Source organism: Pan paniscus, chromosome X, assembly GCF_029289425.2.
Source record: "Pan paniscus chromosome X, NHGRI_mPanPan1-v2.0_pri, whole genome shotgun sequence".
Classification (NCBI taxonomy): Eukaryota; Metazoa; Chordata; class Mammalia; order Primates; family Hominidae; genus Pan; species Pan paniscus.
Genome location: NC_073272.2, coordinates 21752125 through 21772861, shown reverse-complemented (window position 1 = coordinate 21772861; position 20737 = coordinate 21752125). Strand labels below are relative to the sequence as shown.

Sequence of the window (20737 nt, the reverse complement as noted above, 5' to 3'; positions counted from 1 at the left end):
TTTGGGGAGAAAATTTTCGCAGGTAGGAAATTCTGTTTTCTGGCTGGGCATGGTGGCTCTTGCCTGTAATCTCAGCACTTTGGGAGACTGAGGCAGGTGGATCACCTGAGGTCAGGAGTTCGAGACCAGCCTGGCCAACGTGGTGAAACCTCGTCTCTACTAAAAATACAAAAATTAGCCAGGAGTGGTGGCGCATGCCTGTAATCCCAGCTACTTGGGAGGCTGAGGCAGGAGAATCGCTGGAACCCGAGAGGCGGAGGCTGCAGGGAGCCGAGATTGCACCACTGCACTCCAGCCTGGGTGACAGAGCGAGACTCCATCTCAAAAAAAAAAAGAAATTCTGTTTTTCCACTCTCTTGTCAACACATGGGTGCCATCAGACTTTAAAATTTTTGCAAATCTCATGAGTATGAAATAATATCTCATTATTTTCATGTTATTTCCTGGATTCTTAGCAGGGTGGAGTATCTTTTCATGTGTTTATTGGACATTTGTATTTCCTCTTTGTTGAAAACTGGAAGGGTGGAGCTGCCATTTACTGAGATGGGACAGAGTGTAAGAGGAGAAAATGTTGGAGAGAGATGAGGAGTTTGCTCATGGACATGTTTACAGAATCCGGTGGGCTGTTGGATATGCAAGACTAGAGTGCATGGGATGGGTGTGAGCTGGAGTTATAAATTTGAGGTTGTTAGTTTATAGAGGATATTTAAAGGCATGAGACTGAATGAGAGTATGGACACAAGTCCAAAGACCAAAGTCACTATTTAGAGGAAGACTGGGTTCACTCTTAAGGGTCAGGGTGATGACAGGGAAGATGAGGAGAAATGGCAAAAGAGACAGAAGGAATTGTTATAGAGGTAGGAGGAAAACCAAGAAAGTGTAGTATTCTGGAATCCAAGTGAAGAAAATGTTTCCAGGAGGAAGGTGTGTGAAATGCTCCTGGCAGCCATGTGTGGTGGTTCACGCCTGTAATCCCAATGCTTTGAAAGGCTGAGGCAGGAGGATCGCTTGAGCCTAAGAGTTTGAGACCAGCCTGGCAACATATTGAGTCCCATCTGTACAAAAAATTTTAAAAATTAGCTGGGCATGGGCCAGGCGCAGTGGCTCACGCCTGTAATCCTAGCCCTTTGGGAGGCTGAGGCGGGCAGATCATTTGAGGCCAGAAGTTCAGGACCAGCCTGGCCAACGTGGTGAAACCCTGTCTCTACTGAAAGTACAAAGATTAGTCGGGTGTGGTGGCGCACACCTGTAGTCCCAGCTACTTGGGAGGCTGAGGCATGAGAATCACTTGAACCCGGGAGGTGGAGGTTGCAGTGAGCCGAGATCACAGCACTGCACTCCACCCTGGGTGACAGAGTGAGACTCCATCTCAAAAAAAGAAAAAAAAAGGAAAGGAAAAAAAAAAGAAAAAAGAACCATATAGTAAATATTTTAGGCTTTGTGGGCCACGTACAGTCTCTGTCACATATTCTTCTTCTTTTTTTTTTTTTAACAACACTTTAAAATGTAAAAAGCATTCTCAGCTCAGGCTGTATGTTTAAACCTCCTCTCTTATCTATCAAGCAGCTGAACTAGTACTTCTCGTTATCAGCTGATGCCCACTAAGCAATTGCAAACAAAGTTAACTTTAAAAAATAGCTTTATAGTTTACTGGTTTAAAGTGTGCATTTCAGTGGTTTTTAGTATGCTTGCAGAGTTATGCAACCATCTCCATAATATCTGATCTAATTTTAGAATATTTTCATCACCCCCAAAGCTAATGTTTTTACAGCTTTGAGGTATAATTTATATGCAATAAAATTCACCATCTTTGAATGAATAGTTTGAAATTTATTTATTTATTTATTTTTTTGAGATGCAGTCTCACTCTGTCACCTAGGCTGGAGTCCAGTGGTGCGATCTCGGCTCACTGCAACCTCCGCCCCCCCGGGTTCAAGCGATTCTCCTGCCTCAACCTCCCGAGTAGCTGGGACTACAGGCACGCGCCACCATGCCTGGCTAATTTTTTTGTATTTTTAGTAGAGATGGGGTTTCACCATTTTAGCCAGGATGGTCTTGATCTCCTGACCTCGTGATCCACCCACCTCAGCCTCCCAAAGTGCTGGGATTACAGGGGTGAATGAGCTGCCGTGCCTGGCCCATTTGAATTTTAATAAAACTAATTTTAATATTGGGTGAAGGAAAGTGTTCTTAATAATACTTCTTTTATCACATGCAATAAATGTCGCTTGTAAATATTTCCTCCCAAGTGATGTCCACTTTTCCTTTAAAACTAGTGGTTCTGTAGCCCCTGGACCAGCAGCATCCACATCACCTGGGAACCTGCTAGAGTGGGGCCCACCCCAGGGGTAGGGCCCAGCAATCTGTATTTTAACCAGCCCTCCAGGGGATTCTAATGCACACTAAAGTTTGAGAACTACTCCAGTGTATATTCTTGCATGGAATTGCTGGGCTGTGGGATATGGGCATGTTCGACTTTATTGGGTATTTCCAAACTACAGGTGACACTTGAACAACATGGGTTTGAACTGTGTGGGTCCACTTATATGTGAAGTTTTCCCCAATGAAATGGGTATAGAAAATACAGCATTTGAGATATGTGAAAGCTGCCTATACAGAGGGACTTGGATATGCACGGATTTTGGCGTATGTAGGGATTCTGGAACCAATCCCCTGAGTGTACCAAGGGGCAATGGTATTTTCAAACTGGTTATACTGTACCATGTACAGTTCACCTAGCAGTAACTGAGAGTTCCCATTTTCACACATCTTTGCCAACACTTTGGAATATGCAACTTAAACATTTTTGGCCTATCTGATGGGTGATCATAGCCCTTTGGCATATCAAATGGCTATGATCTTAATTTGTATTTTCCCAATTGCTAATTAAGTTGAACATCTCATACGTTCATAGGTCATTTGAGTTTTGTGTTCTGTGATAATGGAGTCGTTTGCCTATTGAAATAAATACAGTTATGTAAATAAATACGATGTGTTGAAATAATTGCAAAATAAACCCAGAATTCCCAAGGAGAAAGAAGCCCAGAGGGAAAAAACAGAAAGTCCAGGAAAGAGTCCTAGGGGATGTGATAGTTACACAATCGGGAAAGAATAGGGATTTGTCAAGCTGACCGAGGGAAGGCCATCCATGTGCTGGACCAGCATGGCCTGATCAGGGAAAGCAAGTAGTGTGGTGTAGGGGACTATTAGGGTGTGTGGAGGAAAAGACACACATAAGGCTGGGAGAAAGGTAGGAAGCAACTAGATGTATCTATCTTACATTTGTTTAATCTTTTTTGTTGAGCATTTGGGTTATTAGTTTTCTTGAGCTTTTTTTCTTTCCTATTATAAATAAAACTGATACAAACATCTTAGTGTACACAGCTGATTTTTTTCTTTTGAATTATTTTTTAAAACAAGTTTAAACTGAAATTACTAGATTAAAGGAAAGGAGGTATGATTAGTTTCATAGTTTCTTGTAAGAAACATGTATGTTTCAAGATTACTCTCCATTAGTCATTAGGGAAATGCAAATCAAAAACACAATGAGATACCACTTCATACCCACTAGGATGGCTATAGTCAAAAATATAGTAAGTGTTGGTGAGGATGTAGAAAAATTAGAACCCTCATACACTGCTGGTGGGAATGTAAAATGGTGCAGCTACTTTGGAAAAGTTTGGCAGATCCTCAAAAAGTTAAACATAGAGTTACCAAGTGACCCAGTAATTCCACTTCTAGGTATATACCCAAGGAAGTGAAAACATATGTCCACATAAAAACTTGTACACAAATGTTCGTAAGAGCGTTATTTATAATAGCTGAAAGGTAGAAACAACCCAAATGTGCATGGAGAGGTGAATGAATGAACAAAATGTAATGTACCCATACAATGAAATGTCTATTATTCTACCATAAAAAGGGATGACGTACTGATACATACTACAACACAGGTGAACCTTGAAAACATGCTAAGTGAAAGAAGCCAGTCACAAAAAAACTACATACTGTTTGATTCCATTTGTATGAGATGTCTCGAATAGGCAGATCCATAGAAAGGGGCTAAGCAGGGGAGGGGAGAAGTGGGGATTTACTGCTAATGGGGTCTCTTTTGGGAGGATGAAAATGTTCTACAACTAGACAGTGATAATGGTTGTATATCACTGTGAATATACTAAAAAACATTGAATTGTATACTTTAAATGGGTAAATTATATGGCATGTGAATTCAATATCAATAAATATGTTTTGTTTTTAAAAATGGAAAAAAGATTATGCTCCAGAAAAATTTTCCTTTCTCATTATCATCAGCAATATTTTTGTTCCCACCCCCCCCCCAAAAAAATTACCACCTTTGGGTTTATTATTTTCATTAAATTTAATAGGTATGAACTGATACCCAGAGTTTATCTAGTGAAATTATAAGCTTCCCTATTGAATGTAATCTCTATCAGAGCAGGAAGTTTTGTCTGTTTTTGTTCACTGCTGTAGCCCTAGAACAGTGTCTGGCAAATAATTGGTACACAGCAAAATTTGTTAAATGAATACATTTTGATACTTTTAGTTACTAAGTAAACATTTTTTCCTTTAGTGTTTTAATTTCATAATACTTTGTGAGCTAATTGTTCTTAGCCTCAAAATCTTTTTAGAAAGAGGCTGTGTATAACTAAATGAATTGAATTGATTGTACTTCCTTTAATGAGTGATCTAGTTCAAGTTCTTTGACTTGATATGCTTTTACTTTCTTTCGAAATTCAGGATAACAGTAGTTTGCAAATGTTTGAGTATGAGGACCGCCTTTTAAACTGATGTCTACATAATAATTGTACTTTTTGTATCTGTGGGTGGAAAAACTGCATAGTGACAAGAAGCCTTTATATTTTAGTTTCACCATAGTGTCTTCAGAAATTTGCAAAATCGAGGTGCATAATATATGAGACATATACTTATTTATTCTGTGGTCTGTGCACGGTAGCTATATGATAATTCATGAGCCCATGGCAGTCGTTCTAGAAGCCACCAGGGGTTTGGGACCACTAAGTTAGGAACTACTTAATATTCGTATCAGAACTGAGGAGGACTACTGAGTTGTAAATAATAGCTAGTATAGGAGATTATACCTACTTATGTGTTTTTAAAATTCAGTTTCCGAAGCTATCAGTTTCTTTTAAAGACTGAAGAATATTTGAAAAATCAAGTTTAGAAGTGCCTTTTAAAATTTACTTATTTGACATTATTTGTTTTAGCAAAAAACCAGAAGCAAACTAAATGTCTAATAATGTTCAATTATATTTTGGGCATATTTGTCTGGTGGAAAGTTAGGCAGCAGTTGAGTATTAGAAATTGTAATTCTGACCGGATGTGGTAGCTCACGCCTGTAATCCCAGCACTTTGGGAGGCCAAGGTCGGAGGATTGCTTGAACTCAGGAGATCCAGACCAACCTGGGCAACATGGCAAAACCCCGTGTCTACCAAAAATACAAAAATTAGCCAGGTGCGGTTGTGCATGCTTGTGGTCCCAGCTACTTGGGAGGTCGAGCATCGCTGGAGCCTGGGAAGTTGAGGCTGCAGTGAACTGTGATCGCACCACTGCACTCCAGCCTGGGAGAAAGAGCAAAACCCTGTCTCAAAAGAAAAGAAATTTTAAAAGAAGAAATTATAATTCTTAGAATCTAACAATTTAAAAAGCAGAGTATACCATCACGTATTCCTAAACATTTAAACTGTGATTATATGAAGTGTTTCTGTACATGGTGAAAGACAGGAAAGTAGTAGTGCTTGTATTCAGATAGAGGAATTCTGGGTAATTTTTCCTCTTTTTGGAATACTTATTTAGCAGTTGCTGTTGCCAGACACCAATAAGCTCTTTTTATGATTTAATTTAGGGGTCATTAAACTACAATGCATTTGACTTGCCAGGCCTGTTTTTGTATGACCCACTTGAGCTAAATAGTTTTTGTACTTTTATTTTTTTAATTTGACCAACATAGTGCCTTTAACCTAGTATATTCAAAATATTTCAACATGTAGTTAATATTAGAAATACATCAATAAAATATTTTACATTTTTTATATGAACTCTTTGAAATCTGATGTGGATTTTACACTTACGACACATCTCAATGTTGTCACATTTTTACATTTTTAAAGAGTTGCTTTAAAAAAAAGAAGAAACAGATGTGACAGAGACCTTATATGGCCTGCAAAGCCTAAAATAGTTACCATTCGGCACTTTGCAGACAGTTTACTGACCCCTGATTTAATTCATTTTATCCTGACAACATTCCAATAAGAAGGGGTGCTATTATTATTATTTCCATGTTAGAGATGAGGAAGCTGAGGCACAAAGGGTTTAAGTAAATTGGCAGCATTCGCTATGTTTTAGATCAAATTGTAGGGTCTTTCTACAAACTTGCTAATCCTGTGTTTCTTTGCAGTGTAAAAAGTGGATAGTGGCTCACGTGTCAAAGGATGGCACGGTCACGATCTAGATCCCCCAGGTGGAAACACAGGTGAGCAGTTCTTAGCAGAGTAAGCTTGGATTTGGGATGTGCTGTGACTTTCAATTTCACCAGTACTAGTAAACGCTTAAGCTCATGGGACCTGGTTATTCACAGTAGGTACTTTATCATAGTAGAGGTTGTATTTCTACATTCTAGTAGCTGACAGCTTTGTTTAATCATAGCAGGTGGCTAGAGTTAATCCATAATGAAAAGCAGTGCAGTGGCCACAGCAAGAGAGAGTGAGAAATATCTTTGAGAGTATTACATTTTTTGAATTAGTGAGTAGTTTAGAACTCCTCAGTATGGATTTCATTTTATTTTTTCATAATTAATATGTTTAAAGAAATTTCGAGTTAGAAAATAGGGAGTTTCCTCTTTCTTCTTCATGGCAGAATAATAGAGTTTTGAATAGTTCGATTATAGTCCATTTCTCCTTCCTTCTTGGTAGTATCAAAATTATGTATCATTAGATTGGAACAATTTAACCAGTCTTTATTGTACACCTGCTACAGGCAGGTTCTTGGGCTACAAAGGCAAATATGCCATCTTCTTTGGCCTCAGCAAGCACGTGGTTGGGCTGGGAGATTGACACCATGGCCAACTATGATACAGTGGGGAAAATGCTGTGCTACTTATTGGGACAAAGGATTCTGGATTTCTAGGGAGGAAATAATTCTGTTTTTGTGGAGGAAAAAGAGGGTACTAAGAAAGTCCTCAAAGAAGAGATGAAAAGAATTTTATCTGGGCGTTTCAGGATGTGTAGAACTTCTAAAGGCAGAAAGAGTGAAGAGAAATATTCTAGTTAAGGGGGAGAGCAGGAGCAAAGGCACCGAGCTGTAAATGTGACTAGTATTTTCTAGGACTTAAAAAGGACCATCATTTCACACAAAAAAGGCAGACCAAGATTTTTCATGTTAAGATAACTTGCCCATTTTGCTTATGCGTTTCAGTTATGCAGTAACTAATCAATCATTTTGTCAACAGTTTTCATTTTGTAATTCACAGGAGCCACTTGCAATGGCAAGGAACTTGAGAAAGAAAAGGGAATGTATAGAAGTGGTCCACAGAGGTCATTTATTTATTTATTTATTTATTTATTTATTTTTGAGATGGAATCTCGCTCTGTCGCCCAGGCTGGAGTGCAATGGCGTGATCTCAGCTCACTGCAAGCTCTGTCTCCCGGGTTCACGCCATTCTCCTGCCTCAGCCTCCTGAGTAGCTGGGACTACAGGTGCCCGCCACCACGCCCGGCTAATTTTTTGTATTTTTAGTAGAGACGGGGTTTCACTCTGTTAGCCAGGATGGTCTCCATCTCCTGTCCTCGTGATCCGCCCGCCTCGGCCTCCCAAAGTGCTGGGATTACAGGCGTGAGCCACTGCGCCCGGCCCACAGAGGTCATTTCTTGATAAGACAAAAGGCGCTGATGAGGGGCACAAGAGACCCTGCCAAGCTTAGTGCCTGAGTTCCAGGTTCCTTCTCAGGTTTCTTTGTTAAGAACTATAAAGGATCTGATATTTTACCTTACTTGCAAACTAACACATTATTAGCCTGCCACAGGGCACTCTTGGGTCAGAGACAAAGGCCTTTATTACTCAGAATACAGCAAGCAGCTTGAGCTTCATGTTCCTGTCATTCCCCCCACCCTCTGGGTCCCATGAGGGCTGGGACTGCAGAGCCACTGACTGGATGGATGCCGTGAGGCAGCGAGCTTCCCATACAGGCAATGGGGTTATAGTACAACTGAGAAACATGAGTCCCTTATCAGGGGCTGCAGATAAACCCATGCAGCCTTTGCCTTGGAGGAGACATTTATTTTATTATCCTGGACAGCAAACACATCAGCCCTTTTCCCTGAGTGAGACCCTATCTCTATCTTGCAACACTGCCTTAGAACAAAGGTTGTCAGTGCCTCTGCTCACAGGGCACTCGCAAGCCGTGCAGAACTCAAGAGACTGTGGAGAATTATCTCCCAACAGACTCCTTGAGTCTTTTTTGTTCCTTTAGGAAAACCAAAAACAATAGCAACTGTTCCAGCAAACTTCTTCGGAAGAAAGGGACACTGTGCTATGAAACATATAAAATAGCATATCAAACCGATATTGAATGTGAAGTAAGGATTAAAAGTAAGTTATTGGGAATTCCATCCAGACTGCAAGACCTTTGACTCTGGCTGCCAGCTTTTCTCCTTGGCTGTGAAAGAGATGAAATCTTCCAGGAAGTCCTCAGAGGCTCCACTTGCTTCCTCCTGTGATGAGGTATAGCCAGCTGGATGGCAGAGTTTCTGCTTTAGCTAAATAACACTTGCCAGTATGTCTAGCTTGGTGACTCCAGAGGGCAATATTGCCAAGTTCAGTATATAACTCCTAGTAGGTACATGAGGAAGGTAGATCTGCCTCCTTTCTTGTAGGGAGGGCACAGACTTATCATCGAAAGGAAAGGGTTTCACTCATGGTTGCGCCAACTCCATGGCAGCTTCTAAGAGAGAGCCATAACAGAAGCTGCAAGGATCGCTTCCTCATTGATTAGAAGACATTAAACCCTCAGGGAGGAGATGGAGAAATTGGGCAGCTCAGATGGGGGAAAGGTCCCCAGGTGCAAAATGGAACTTTATTGTGTCCCAGATAGTGGCACCCCTCTCTTTACATCTAGGCAACCCAGACTGGTTTCCCTGGATACAGAAGCCTTCCGCCTTAGTGGAAACACAAGCCTCAATGTTGGCAATGCTGAGGTATGGAGAAGGCAGTTCCATAAAGGATGTGCTGTCCCTGGAGAGCATTATAGCTGCTTTAAAGTATAACTTCACCGAAGTTACAAGCTCTGTTCGAACAGCACATCTTTCCATAGATATGCAAAGGAACAGATCTGGGAAAGAAAAGCAACTTACCTATGTTAGAGGTATTTCTGGAGGAACTAAGCATGAGATTCAAGTCTTAAGAGCCTCTTGTTCCCCCTTTTCCCCCGGTTAATTACATATGTTTTGTTCCTTGATACAGCCTTAGTAGAGAAAGTAGACAATCAGCTGGAGAAACTCTGGGCCTGGCTTGGGTCTGAGTTTGAATTGTAGCATCATTAAATCTTAGACTCTAATTTATTGTCAGAGGTAATGTTCAGTTTGCTGGAGACCCTCCTACACATTGATTTGTGTGAGTCTTGCCTTCCTGCTTGTTTCTTACCTGGCCTTTGAACTGGATGTAAGCTTTTGTTGACTGGCCCTTTGAAGTCACTGCATCTTCTTTTGCCAGAACTTTGCTGTCAGCAGTCTTCCAAAATGGATCCTGCTGTGCACCTAAGCTGGCCCTCCTCCAATGGGACAGGTGTGCTCAGCTCATTTGGATAAGCACATGGAATACCTTAGTTCAGATGGAAAGAGTATGCTTGTTGGTTGGGCAGTACCATAATCAGACCCCCAGATGTACAATTTAGAATGCAGATGTAGCAAATTGATAAATTTAGTTTGAGTGGAAGAAGCCGAGGGATCCTAGGAAAAGCAACTGTTTTTGGTAGGTCATATTGAGACACACTTAGTTGATTAAATGGTTTACACTTTTCTGTGTTTGTTTACATAGGTCTTTATCACCAGTACCTAGAAATGCTGAACACTACAAGCAAAGACATTCACACGGGCATTATGGCTGTGAATATAGGAAGGATCCAAAAAGACCCGTCGCTTGGAGAATGGACAGTGAGAAACATGGACAGAGTAAACCAAGGATTCCCTCTCGTGGAAATATATATTACCAGTCTTATGAACATAGATCACCTTCCCCTAACATAAGAAACTCTTTAGAAAATGTTTATATGTATAAGCCTCACCGAGGATATTCGCCTGGAAGAGGGGACAGTAACAGGAGAGCTCAGTATATGCCCAAATACTCAGAGGGTATACCCTACAAAGAGCATGAAAGGAATTCTTATCCCCAGAAAGTGCAAGGAGGGCATAGTCCTGATGACCACAGAGTTAGAGGAAGTGGAAAAGGAGGGAAACCACCTCAGAGGTCAATAGCAGATTCTTTTAGATTTGAAGGAAAGTGGCATGAAGATGAGTTGAGGCACCAGAGGATACAAGAAGAAAAATACTCCCAGTCAACTAGAAGAGGCTCTGAAGACTTTGAGACAAGGAGCTCATTTCAGAAGAGGTATAGGAAAACATTAAACCTGGGTAATTTGGTATAAAGCCTCAAGTGAAAAGATCTGTTTACTTTATGGTTGAAGATAACCACCTTGAAAAGCTTTTGTCTAAAAAGACAAAAAGCATTGTAATTTAATTATGGGGTACTGGTAGTAGTGAAGTATTTCTTTTTAGAGTAAATCATGTTGATGGCTAGAATACTTTTAAAAGATGGTATTTTCCTCTTTAACTGCCTTGTGCCTATAGAATTGGCTTAAAGGGTTATAGATTAACTTGCCACTGCATTCTGCATTTAAAGCCATGCTGCCCAACATTCTACACATATAAATTCTCCCTTTCTTCTCTCTATTGCAAGTGTAAACTGCTTTATGTCAACACAGGTATCCTGAGGATCGTGATTTCAGAAAATATGGACACACATCAAAAAGACCTAAAGACGTGGAGAGGTATGAAAGCAGAGAGCCTGCCAGGAACCCAAAGTGGAAGCCTGAGCATTCCCTCCCACCTTACCAAGAGGACACAGACCAGTGGAACCTTGGGCCCCAAACTTATCGACATGCTGAGAGGGAACACCCAGAGACCAGTTCAGCAACCAAAGTATCCTATGACTATCGTCACAAACGTCCTAAGCTCTTGGATGGGGACCAGGACTTTTCTGATGGGAGAACTCAGAAGTACTGTAAGGAAGAAGATAGAAAATATAGTTTTCAAAAAGGCCCTCTAAATAGAGAGTTAGATTGTTTTAATACTGGAAGAGGGAGAGAGACTCAAGATGGACAAGTCAAAGAACCTTTTAAACCATCTAAGAAAGACAGCATTGCCTGTACTTATTCAAATAAAAATGATGTTGATTTGCGATCTAGTAATGACAAATGGAAGGAAAAAATAAAGAAAGAAGGGGATTGTAGAAAAGAGAGCAATTCTTCCAGTAACCAACTTGATAAAAGTCAAAAACTTCCTGATGTGAAACCCTCGCCTATCAATCTTAGGAAGAAATCACTTACAGTTAAAGTAGATGTGAAGAAAACAGTAGATACATTCAGGTATTATCTTTGTTTTTTCTTTATGATATTTAATAATGTTTCTACAATCTTTATTTGCAGCTTCAAAAATGGAATTAATAGTGTGTTTAGAGTCCATCAAGTGGGAGGGATTGCCAAGAATTTTCCCCCCCCAAAAAAAAGCCCTGTAGTGAGGCTGTTTCCTGTGATTAGTTACATGGGAGCGATTTCATGTCTCCTTGTTTCCACATCCTATCTCCAGATGCTTCTTGGATGCGGGGCATTCTGTGGAGTTGTTCCTCTTCATGAATTCACGTGTTTTTGTGCTGCCAGGTTTTCCTTATCCAAGGATTAGCTGGGTAGAGTTCAAGAAAACCTAGTCCTTGCTCAGTTTCTCAGAGCCTGTGCTCTCTGTTGCCTGAAATTCAGAGAATTTTTGAGCTGAAAGGGACCTTAGCAGGCCCTAGTTTTATACAGGAGGAAAGCGCGACCCTGAGAGATGAAGTGACTTGTCTAAGTCAGAGTGGCTCGGGCTCAAATCCACGTGTTCCCTTATGACTCAACGAGGCAGGTGACTTAATGTGGTTTTTGCTGCCGTCTCATAATGACTGGGGCTCAACCAACTAGATTCTCCCAGGTAGAGGAAATTATACCATAATCTGGGAAGATACCTATTTATAAGACATTTACTTTAGCCCTTAATGATTCTTTAAAAAAATAGACTGTTGTTGTTGTAGGTTATATTCTCTTAAAAGCAGACTCACGTGCTTTGTTCCTTAACGAATATTACTTCCATGTATGGATTCTGAGAATAATAAAGCACTACAGTTGGCCTAAAACTAAACAGCTAAAACTGTTCATGACCTTAATACACTACCAGTATGTGAATGAAAAAGGGGTGGGCCATGTTGATTTGGTATGTTTATATTCATGCTTGACTCATTTGTATTTGAACCAAAAATGAGAGAAAACAAAATCCAAATGGTAGAATGGGGAGGGAGGTAAACCCACAAGTCCTTTTTTGTAAAACAAAATATTTTTTGTTCCTTTTTCTTTTCTTTTGAGACAAGGTCTTGCTCTGCTGCCCAGGCTGGAGTGCAGTGGCATGATGACAGCTCACTGTAACCTCAAACTCTTGGGCTCAGATGATCCTCCTGCCTCTCCTGTGTTGGCCTCCTGAGTATCTAGGACTATAGGTGCATGCCACCATGCCCAGCTAATTTTTTTCTTTTTTTGTAGAGACAGAATCTTGCTCTGTTGCCCAGGCTGGTCTCAAACTCCTGGACTCAAATGATCCTCTCGCCTCGGCCTCCCAGAGCAGTGGCATTATCAGCCTGAGCCACTGTACCTGGCCCTGTTCCTTTTCTTAAATTTAGACATGGCAACACCCCACCTCATAGTTCTTTTACATTCATTGCACTTGTAGAAAATATTTTTAAATATACATATGTGCATTTATATATGTGCTCAGAAAGCATTTATGATTATATTACATAAAGTTCAAGAAATAAAGGGGGGGAATCACCCATAGTTCTACTACTCTACAACAATTTTATTTGCATTTTAGTCTAGTTATTTTTCTATGTATATTTACACATGACTGCTGTGGTATCATATTAATAATTTTGCATCTTTTTACATATGTCTTAAATAATTTTGTGCTATTATATCTCCTACTAGTTCTTCATCTTAAAAGCACAAAAGCTTCTGTAAGTACCAAGTTTAAGAATGTTACCTTAAGGGCTGGGCACAGTAGCTCATGCCTGTAATCCCAGCACTTTGGGAGGCTGAGGTGGGAGGATCGCTTGAGCTCAGGAGTTTGAGGCTGCAGTGAGCCATCATCATGCCACTGCACCCCAGCCTGGGCAATAGAGTGAGACTCTGTCTCAAAAAAAAAAAAAAAAAGGGAGCTTGGATTATTGGATTACATTCTGATGGCTATAAGATATACATATATAACATATAACATACATACTTTTCTTTCTTTCTTTTTTTCTTTCTGAGACAGGGTCACGCTCTGTCACCCAGGCTGGAGTGCAGTGGCACGATTATGGCTCACTGCAGCCTTGAACTCCTGGGCTCAAGTGATTCTCCTGCATCAGCCTCCTGAGTAGCTGGGACTACAGGCCTGCACCACCACACCCAGCTAATAAAAATTATTTTGTAGAGATAGAAATCTTGCTATGTTGCCCAGGCTGGTCTCAAACTCATGACCTCATGTGATCCTCCCTCCTTGGCCTCCCAGAGCACTAGGATTACAGGCATGAGCCACCATACCCAGCCTTAAGCTTTTTTTCTATCCAACATTCTATTTTGAAAATGTTCAAGCATACAGAAAAGCTGAAAGAATTCTACAGTGAACGCCTATATACTCACCACCTAAAGTCTACAATTAACAGTTTACTTTCATAATTACACATCTATTCATCTGTTGTTCCACCTTATTTTTTGGATATTTTTCAAAGTAAGTTGCAGATGTCAGTACACTCCCATTTAGATACCTTATACATTTTTGTTTACAGTTCCTCTTTTTTCTTTTGAGGTAAAATTATATACAATCAAATGCATAAAAATCTTTAACTTTTTAATAAAAGTAATGATGTGGCCAGGTGCAATGGCTCATGCCTGTAATCCCAGCATTTGTGGGAGGCTGGGGCAGGCTAATTGCTTGAGCTCAACAGTTGGAGACCAGCCTAGGCAACATGATGAAACCCCATCTCTACAAAAAATACAAAAATTAGCTGGGTGTGTTGACATGTGCCTATAGTCCCAGCTACTTGGGAGGCTGGGGTGGGAGGATTGCTTGAGCCTGGGAGATCAAGACTGCAGTGAGCCAGGTTTGTGCCACTGCACTCCAGCCTGGGTGACAAAGCGAGACCCTGTCTCAAAAATAAAAACTAAAAAAATAAAAGTAATGATACCCCCATATTTAATAATGAAGTGTGTTATAGTTAAAAGAGAATTAAAAAATTGTAACACTTTTAAAGAATGCTAGAAATACCAGTTTTGAAGAGTTTTATTTTAATAGACCTCATTAGAGATACTGAACAGTTAATTTTATAATTTGATATGAGAAATGGAAGCTTGATCTTTATCATGTGTCACAAAAATGGGCTTAAAATGGAGACTGCTGCATCTTTTGAATTTATAAACTATGATTTTGTGAAATCTCATAATCTGTCAATGGGATCTGGTGGCATACCAGGGCCATTTGAATACATGCCCAGGGCCTGCAGGATGGCTTGTGTAATAGCCTCCACTGCAAATCCTCTCTGTTCAAAGACCTGAAAAATAAATAACTGAGCAAATATATGCATCTTTGCAGTATGATAAAGCGTCATAGTCAACAAAATCTTTATTTCCTGGTGAATGGGTTGTGGATGAATTTTGTGGTTTGGATTTAATTATATGTGGACTGATCCATAAAACAAAGATAATGCCCTCAGTAGAATTATGTTTTCAACTATTAAAATAAATTAGATTTTTTTTTCTAGAAAAGAGTAAAATAATCATAGAGTGCAGAGAGAAGTTTATTTATTGGTTAACATCTAGAGAGTTTATCTGCTTTTTTTTGGAAACGCTAAGATGGCTAATTTTGTGCATTTATTTACTTAGCTTTGGTTGAGAATTGATATTTGTTCTTCCAATTATCAGTATGGTTGAAAACATAAGGTTATCACTGTGATTTTTTTAGATTCTAGTTTGTATCTAGAACAGCAGTAGGTAAACACTTGCTTGAATGTTCACTGCACAGTTAATGCTTCTGTTAGGAAAGACTGTATTCTAATGATCCACTCTGTCAGAAACTTCATTATCAGAAATTACATCTGAGTCATAATTATATGTTTCAGAATGTAAGTTAGGGAATCACAGTATGAAAATTTCTACTAAGGTTGTTACATATGCAAAACATGAACTGTGGTATATATGCATCTGGATGTTTTGGGGCAGACAAATGCAGGTGTTAGTTTAATGTTGGGCTTGAGTGAGTGAGGGCTTGACCCTTGGCTAGGCCAGGAAGGAAGAGGAGGAGGGAGGAGGTGGTACTAATATCTGGAGCAGAATAAGCTGCTGCTGATGGATCAGAGGCTCCTTTGATCTCCTGGGAAGCTGATACGAGACACCTGGGACATGGGGAAGGTTGTCCATCAGCATTCATGGCTATCAGAGTTGATGGTGGACTGAGTATATTGGCCACATTTGTGTCTAATCCTTTATTTCCCACTGAAGAGACATAGAGGGGTGTCTCTACCCCTATCAGCTCTTTTCCTAGTTTGAAAGGGGATGAGGTGGGGGATGGGCCCCAGAGGACATTGGGACCCTGACACTCTGAGGAAATGGGTATCACGCAGGCAGGGAACAATGTGAAAAGCCATAACTGAGATTGAAGGAAGGGAACCTAGTCACATAAGTGTACCTATGATGGACACTGTTCCGCTGGAGGCAAAATAAGATGCAGGTGGGGATATTTTTTATACCCAAACCTGCCACCTTGCTGTTATATAGCATAGAAAACTAAAGTTCTTCCCTACTTTAATTTCTCATATGCATTTTAAAATCAAAAATTAATTGAGAGAAGGTTCCCTTTCATTCCTATTTTTGACCCTAGCTTCTCTTGGTGTCTCTTAGGGGGCCTTGTGTAGGGATTCTGTTGGCAGTTAGAGTGCATATGTTTTTGTCTTCCTATGGACCACTGATCAGCTTTGTGACATTGGGCAGGTCACTTGGCTGTAACCTTTTGGGACCAAATTAACCTGCAGTTCCTCCTGGCTCTTTGAGTCTGCTTGGATTGGCCATGTGTTGGTGACCATTGAAGCTGAGTTGACAGACACATGGAGGCTCATCATGTTCATCTCTGAACTTTAGTATATATTAGAAATTTTATACTAAAATATTAAATTCAAATTGGTCTAAGTTAAGCAAAAAATAAAAATAAAAGCCAAGAAAGTTAAAAAAAATTAAATTGGCCTCAATTAAAATGTTGAAGTCTGGCTGGGCATGGTGGCCCACGCCTGTAATCCCAGCACTTTGGGAGGCCGAGGCAGGCAGATCCCTTGAGCTCAGGAGTTTGAGACTAGCCTGGGAAACATAGTGAAACTCCATCTCTACAAAAAATACAAAAATTAGCCAGGTGTAGTGGTGCACACTTATAGTCCCGACTAATCAGGAGGCTGAAGTGGGAGGTTGGCTTCAGGAGGCAGAGGTTGCAGTGAGCCGAGATCACGCCACTGCCCTGCAGCCTGGGTGACAGAGCCAGACCCTGTCTCAAAAAGAAAATAAAAATAAAATGTTGAAGTCTTTTCTCTCTCTCTTGGCAGAGTCTTGCTCTGTCACCCAAGCTGGATGCAGTGGTGTGATCACGGCTCACTGCAGCCTTGACGTCCTGGGCTCTAGCGATCCTCCCACCTTAGCCTCTCGAGTAGCTGGGACTATAGGCACACGCCACCATGCCTGGCTATTTTTTTTTTTTTTATTTTTAGTCGAGATGAGGTCTTGCTGTGTTACCCAGGCTGGTCTTGAACTCCTGAGCTCAAGCAATCCTCCTGCCTCGGCCTCTGAAAGTGTTCATCCTCTTGAGTAGCTGGGATTACAGGCGTGAGCCACCGCACTTGACCTTATCATCTCTCTAGCTGAAACACTCATTTCAAATTGACCAAGTCATTTTTGATTCATTATTTATTCATTCAGTGGGTATTTTTTGAGGGCCTACCCTGTGTGAGACAGTCTGTTAGGGTGCCCTGGGACTGTAGAGCTGCATACGATTAGGTTCCTCCTCCTTTGGTTTATGGGAGTGCATGTGTGACTCAGCAGAAGATGGGTGGTACCAAGCTGGGAGATTGAAGAGAGGCATCATGTAGTTGACATGTGAGCTAGGCTTCAAAGGCTGGTGTATTCAGACACATGGAGGCAAAAGAAATTTTATATTTACAGGTTAACAATGGCAGAAAAACATACACATGAACTTTGACCTGTGTGGTTTTGAGCAGTCAGTGAAAAGGAATAGAGGGAAAGGAGACTGAAAGGTAAGAATGCTGCGACTGCCAGCCTGATTTGACATTATCAGCTGATAGGAGAGGGCTGGCAGCCCAGTTCTGGCGCCAGAGGATTGCTGTCTATGAAGTAGACTGAATGCATGTTGGGGCTGGTGAGGCCCACTAGAGGACTTTTGTGCAAAAAGTGAGGAATTAGGGGAGGAGCAATCTCCCTGAACTTTTTCCATCAACTCCACAATTTCTAAATTGGTTCTTGGGAAGACAGGAGCAAATTATATACAGTCATGCATTGCGCAATGGTGGGGATACGTTCTGAGAAATGTCTTGTTAGGCAGTTTTGCCACTGTCTGAAGATCATAGAGTGTATTTACACAAACCTAGATGATGTAACCTACTGCACACCTAGGCTATATGGTAGAGCCTATTGCTTCTAGGCTACAAACCTGCACAGCATGTTACTGTACTGAATACTGTAGGCAATTGTAACACATCAGTAACTATTCGTGTATCTAAACATATCTAAACATAGAAAAGGTACACTAGAAATACAGTACCACCATCGTTTAAGTGGTCATTAATGGAAACGCCGTTATGCTGCATGTGACTGTAATTGGGAAAGTGCTTTATATGAACTGTAGGATGCTGTATGAAATGTTAGTTATTAGTTGGAAGAAGACAGAAAGGAAAACTTTATATGTGTCGTACGGATTTTGATAGAAGCTTCCAGAGGGCAGGGGAATCTGTTGGTTTTGATTGTTGTTGGGTTTTTTGTTGCCGTTTTGCCATGCAGTTCATTTCTTTGATGAGTCCTAAGTGTGTGCAACAGGAAATTAAGGTTTAATGTAGCTTTTTACATTTTCTTGGTTATTACCCACAACGCTCAGGGAGAACATCAGTGGAAATATCCTTAAACAGAAAAATAAACGGGGAAAGTGCAGTCGAGGGAACAAAGGATCTTGGAAGATTTAATGAAACTGATACCAGAAATAGTATTAGAATAGAGGTTTTTGGCTGTATTTTAATTTTTTAAATTGTCTAAAATGCATCTCAAATGAGAACATCTGATCTTTTTAGCTTAACTACTTGCTTTGGGGGTATTTCCTGAAATTATTAACTTGTTAATCAATCCATGCCACAGGAAATAGTAAAAAGTAAAATGTGAACCAAAAGATGATTACATTTACAAATATAAATATTTAGAACATTTTGCATTCTCAAGTCTAAAGAGGGTTTTTCTTGTACCAAAAGTATCATAATTGTTTTTAAAAGACTAAAATTTGGAGGTTATACTATGTTAATGTATATTTTCTAGAAAATGATAATTTAAATTTTTTATTAAAGATCTTGTAGTAGAGGAACTCTAGGATAAATTTTAATGGATAACAAGTTTAAACACTAAGATTTTAGGAATTAAATATATAATAGCTTCAAAGTATGTAACTCCTATGGATTGAGGATTGAGCATGGAGTGGGGACAAGAGTTTCAGCAGTAATTTGTAAGAAATTATAAGTAAATGTTAATAATTACCCATTGGAAAACTGAACATCTTTATCAGCTTATTTCCTCTTGGGATAAACTGAGGCTGCCAGAAAAAACCTTATCAACTGATTTCCTCTTGTGGATGGACCATTTGTATAGTTCTATTTAAATATACTATTTTCCTCCTATAAAATGTTTTTAAAGGCTATTTTTTCTTTTGGTATGGCACAGGAATTTTGTAACTTTAGACCCCCTTAAACAGAGAGCATTTGTAATTCTTTGTTAGTGGAGGTCGTTACGGGGTGTTCTAACATTTGCCAGCAAATGTCTCTTAGCTAGTTATCACATACACAGTGGGAAGCTTGGAGCAAATTAGGAGGAAAGAAGGGAAATGGGCCTTCTTTCTAATGAAAGTCCTTCTAATGAATCAACGAAACCACAGCAGTGCGGTCAACCTGCTGCATGATTACTTTTCTGTGTTTCTGCCTTGGCAGGGAGTTGTCCCTGGCAATGCTGGTCTGAGAGCAGGGAGCACGGAAAGTTAGATGGAAGCCTTTCCTCTGATAAGTTATAAATAGACACTCAAAACCATTTTATTAGAGGAGCTAAAATTTTTAAAGAATATCTGTAAGCCCCTCATAACCCTGCAGCAGTTTGGATATATGGCTGTTACATGACTTAAATAAGTAAGTACATATGTGCATGCGTGCACTCATACCCCCAGACACATCTGTCTGTTTGCTTTCTGCTTTATCATGAGCTATTTATTCCAGTGGTGTCCTGTTATTTAAAACATACTTCAGGGCTCTCTTTCAGATTTATCTTCTGAGCCTGTAATGTAGCCATTAAGAACCCCAGCAGTTGCAAATGTCAATTCTTTAGACAGTGAACTTGATTTTTGAGAAGAGCCAAAAGCAATTTAGAGTTAAGTACAGAGGAATGAGATAGGTACAAGCTGATTAGTGCCATTTTGGGTCCAAAATGAGATATAAATATAAAATAATGAGAAAATTTTTTCATTGATGCATGAGGTGCCTGCAGACAAAGCATTTCTGAGTAGTTTTAAGCAAGTGCAGCATTCTTGGAATAAGGTATAGTTTTCCATTACGACACTTGGAAGACATGTTCATTTGAATGCTCAATCTCTGGGATGTGAAACAAAGCAACCAAGACATCCATTGTCTCAGGGTGGTGGCACCTTTCCCCATAGGGTTATTGTAAAGATGAAATGAGATCATGTTGGTAAGCTCTAAGCCCCCCACATGAGGGCATGTGGTAAGCCCTCAATAATTGTTAGCTCTGTATCATAACCATTAGTTTGTAAAAGTACTTAGAGGTCAGGAGAGCTCTTAACAAAAGTTATAAGATTCAGAAGGCATTAAAGTGGTAAGATAGCTGGGGTTATATAATAAATGGTAGTATTTCTTTAAGGGTACATTGAGGGTGAACACTGTAACTGGTGTTAACAATCATAACTTTGCCTAACAACTAAGACTATTTCCTGAGAATTTAGTGAGACTTTGTAATTAAGTTAATCTCTTAACAGAATTTTATTTCAAAATACTATTCTAAGCTTCTTATTATTGATACAAAGATATAAGGATTTTTATTAAGTTAGAGAGGTTCTTATG

At 40.0% G+C, this 20737-nt stretch overlaps 1 protein-coding gene across 13 annotated transcripts in view; it reads left to right on the top strand.

Annotated features, from left to right (window-relative positions):
- BCLAF3 (BCLAF1 and THRAP3 family member 3) overlaps nucleotides 1-20737 on the top strand; it is a 72100-nt gene that overhangs the window by 14293 nt on the left and 37070 nt on the right. For all 13 annotated transcript variants that reach the window (XR_010111206.1, XR_008622738.2, XR_008622736.2 and 10 more), the window contains 3 exons: nucleotides 6438-6512; nucleotides 10070-10639; nucleotides 11013-11675. Coding sequence is in view for 10 of the 13 variants with exons in the window: in XM_034949478.3 (XP_034805369.1) it covers nucleotides 6472-6512; nucleotides 10070-10639; nucleotides 11013-11675 (1274 nt within the window). In the remaining 3 variants the exon portion in view is untranslated. The remainder of the gene's footprint in view (nucleotides 1-6437; nucleotides 6513-10069; nucleotides 10640-11012; nucleotides 11676-20737) is intronic.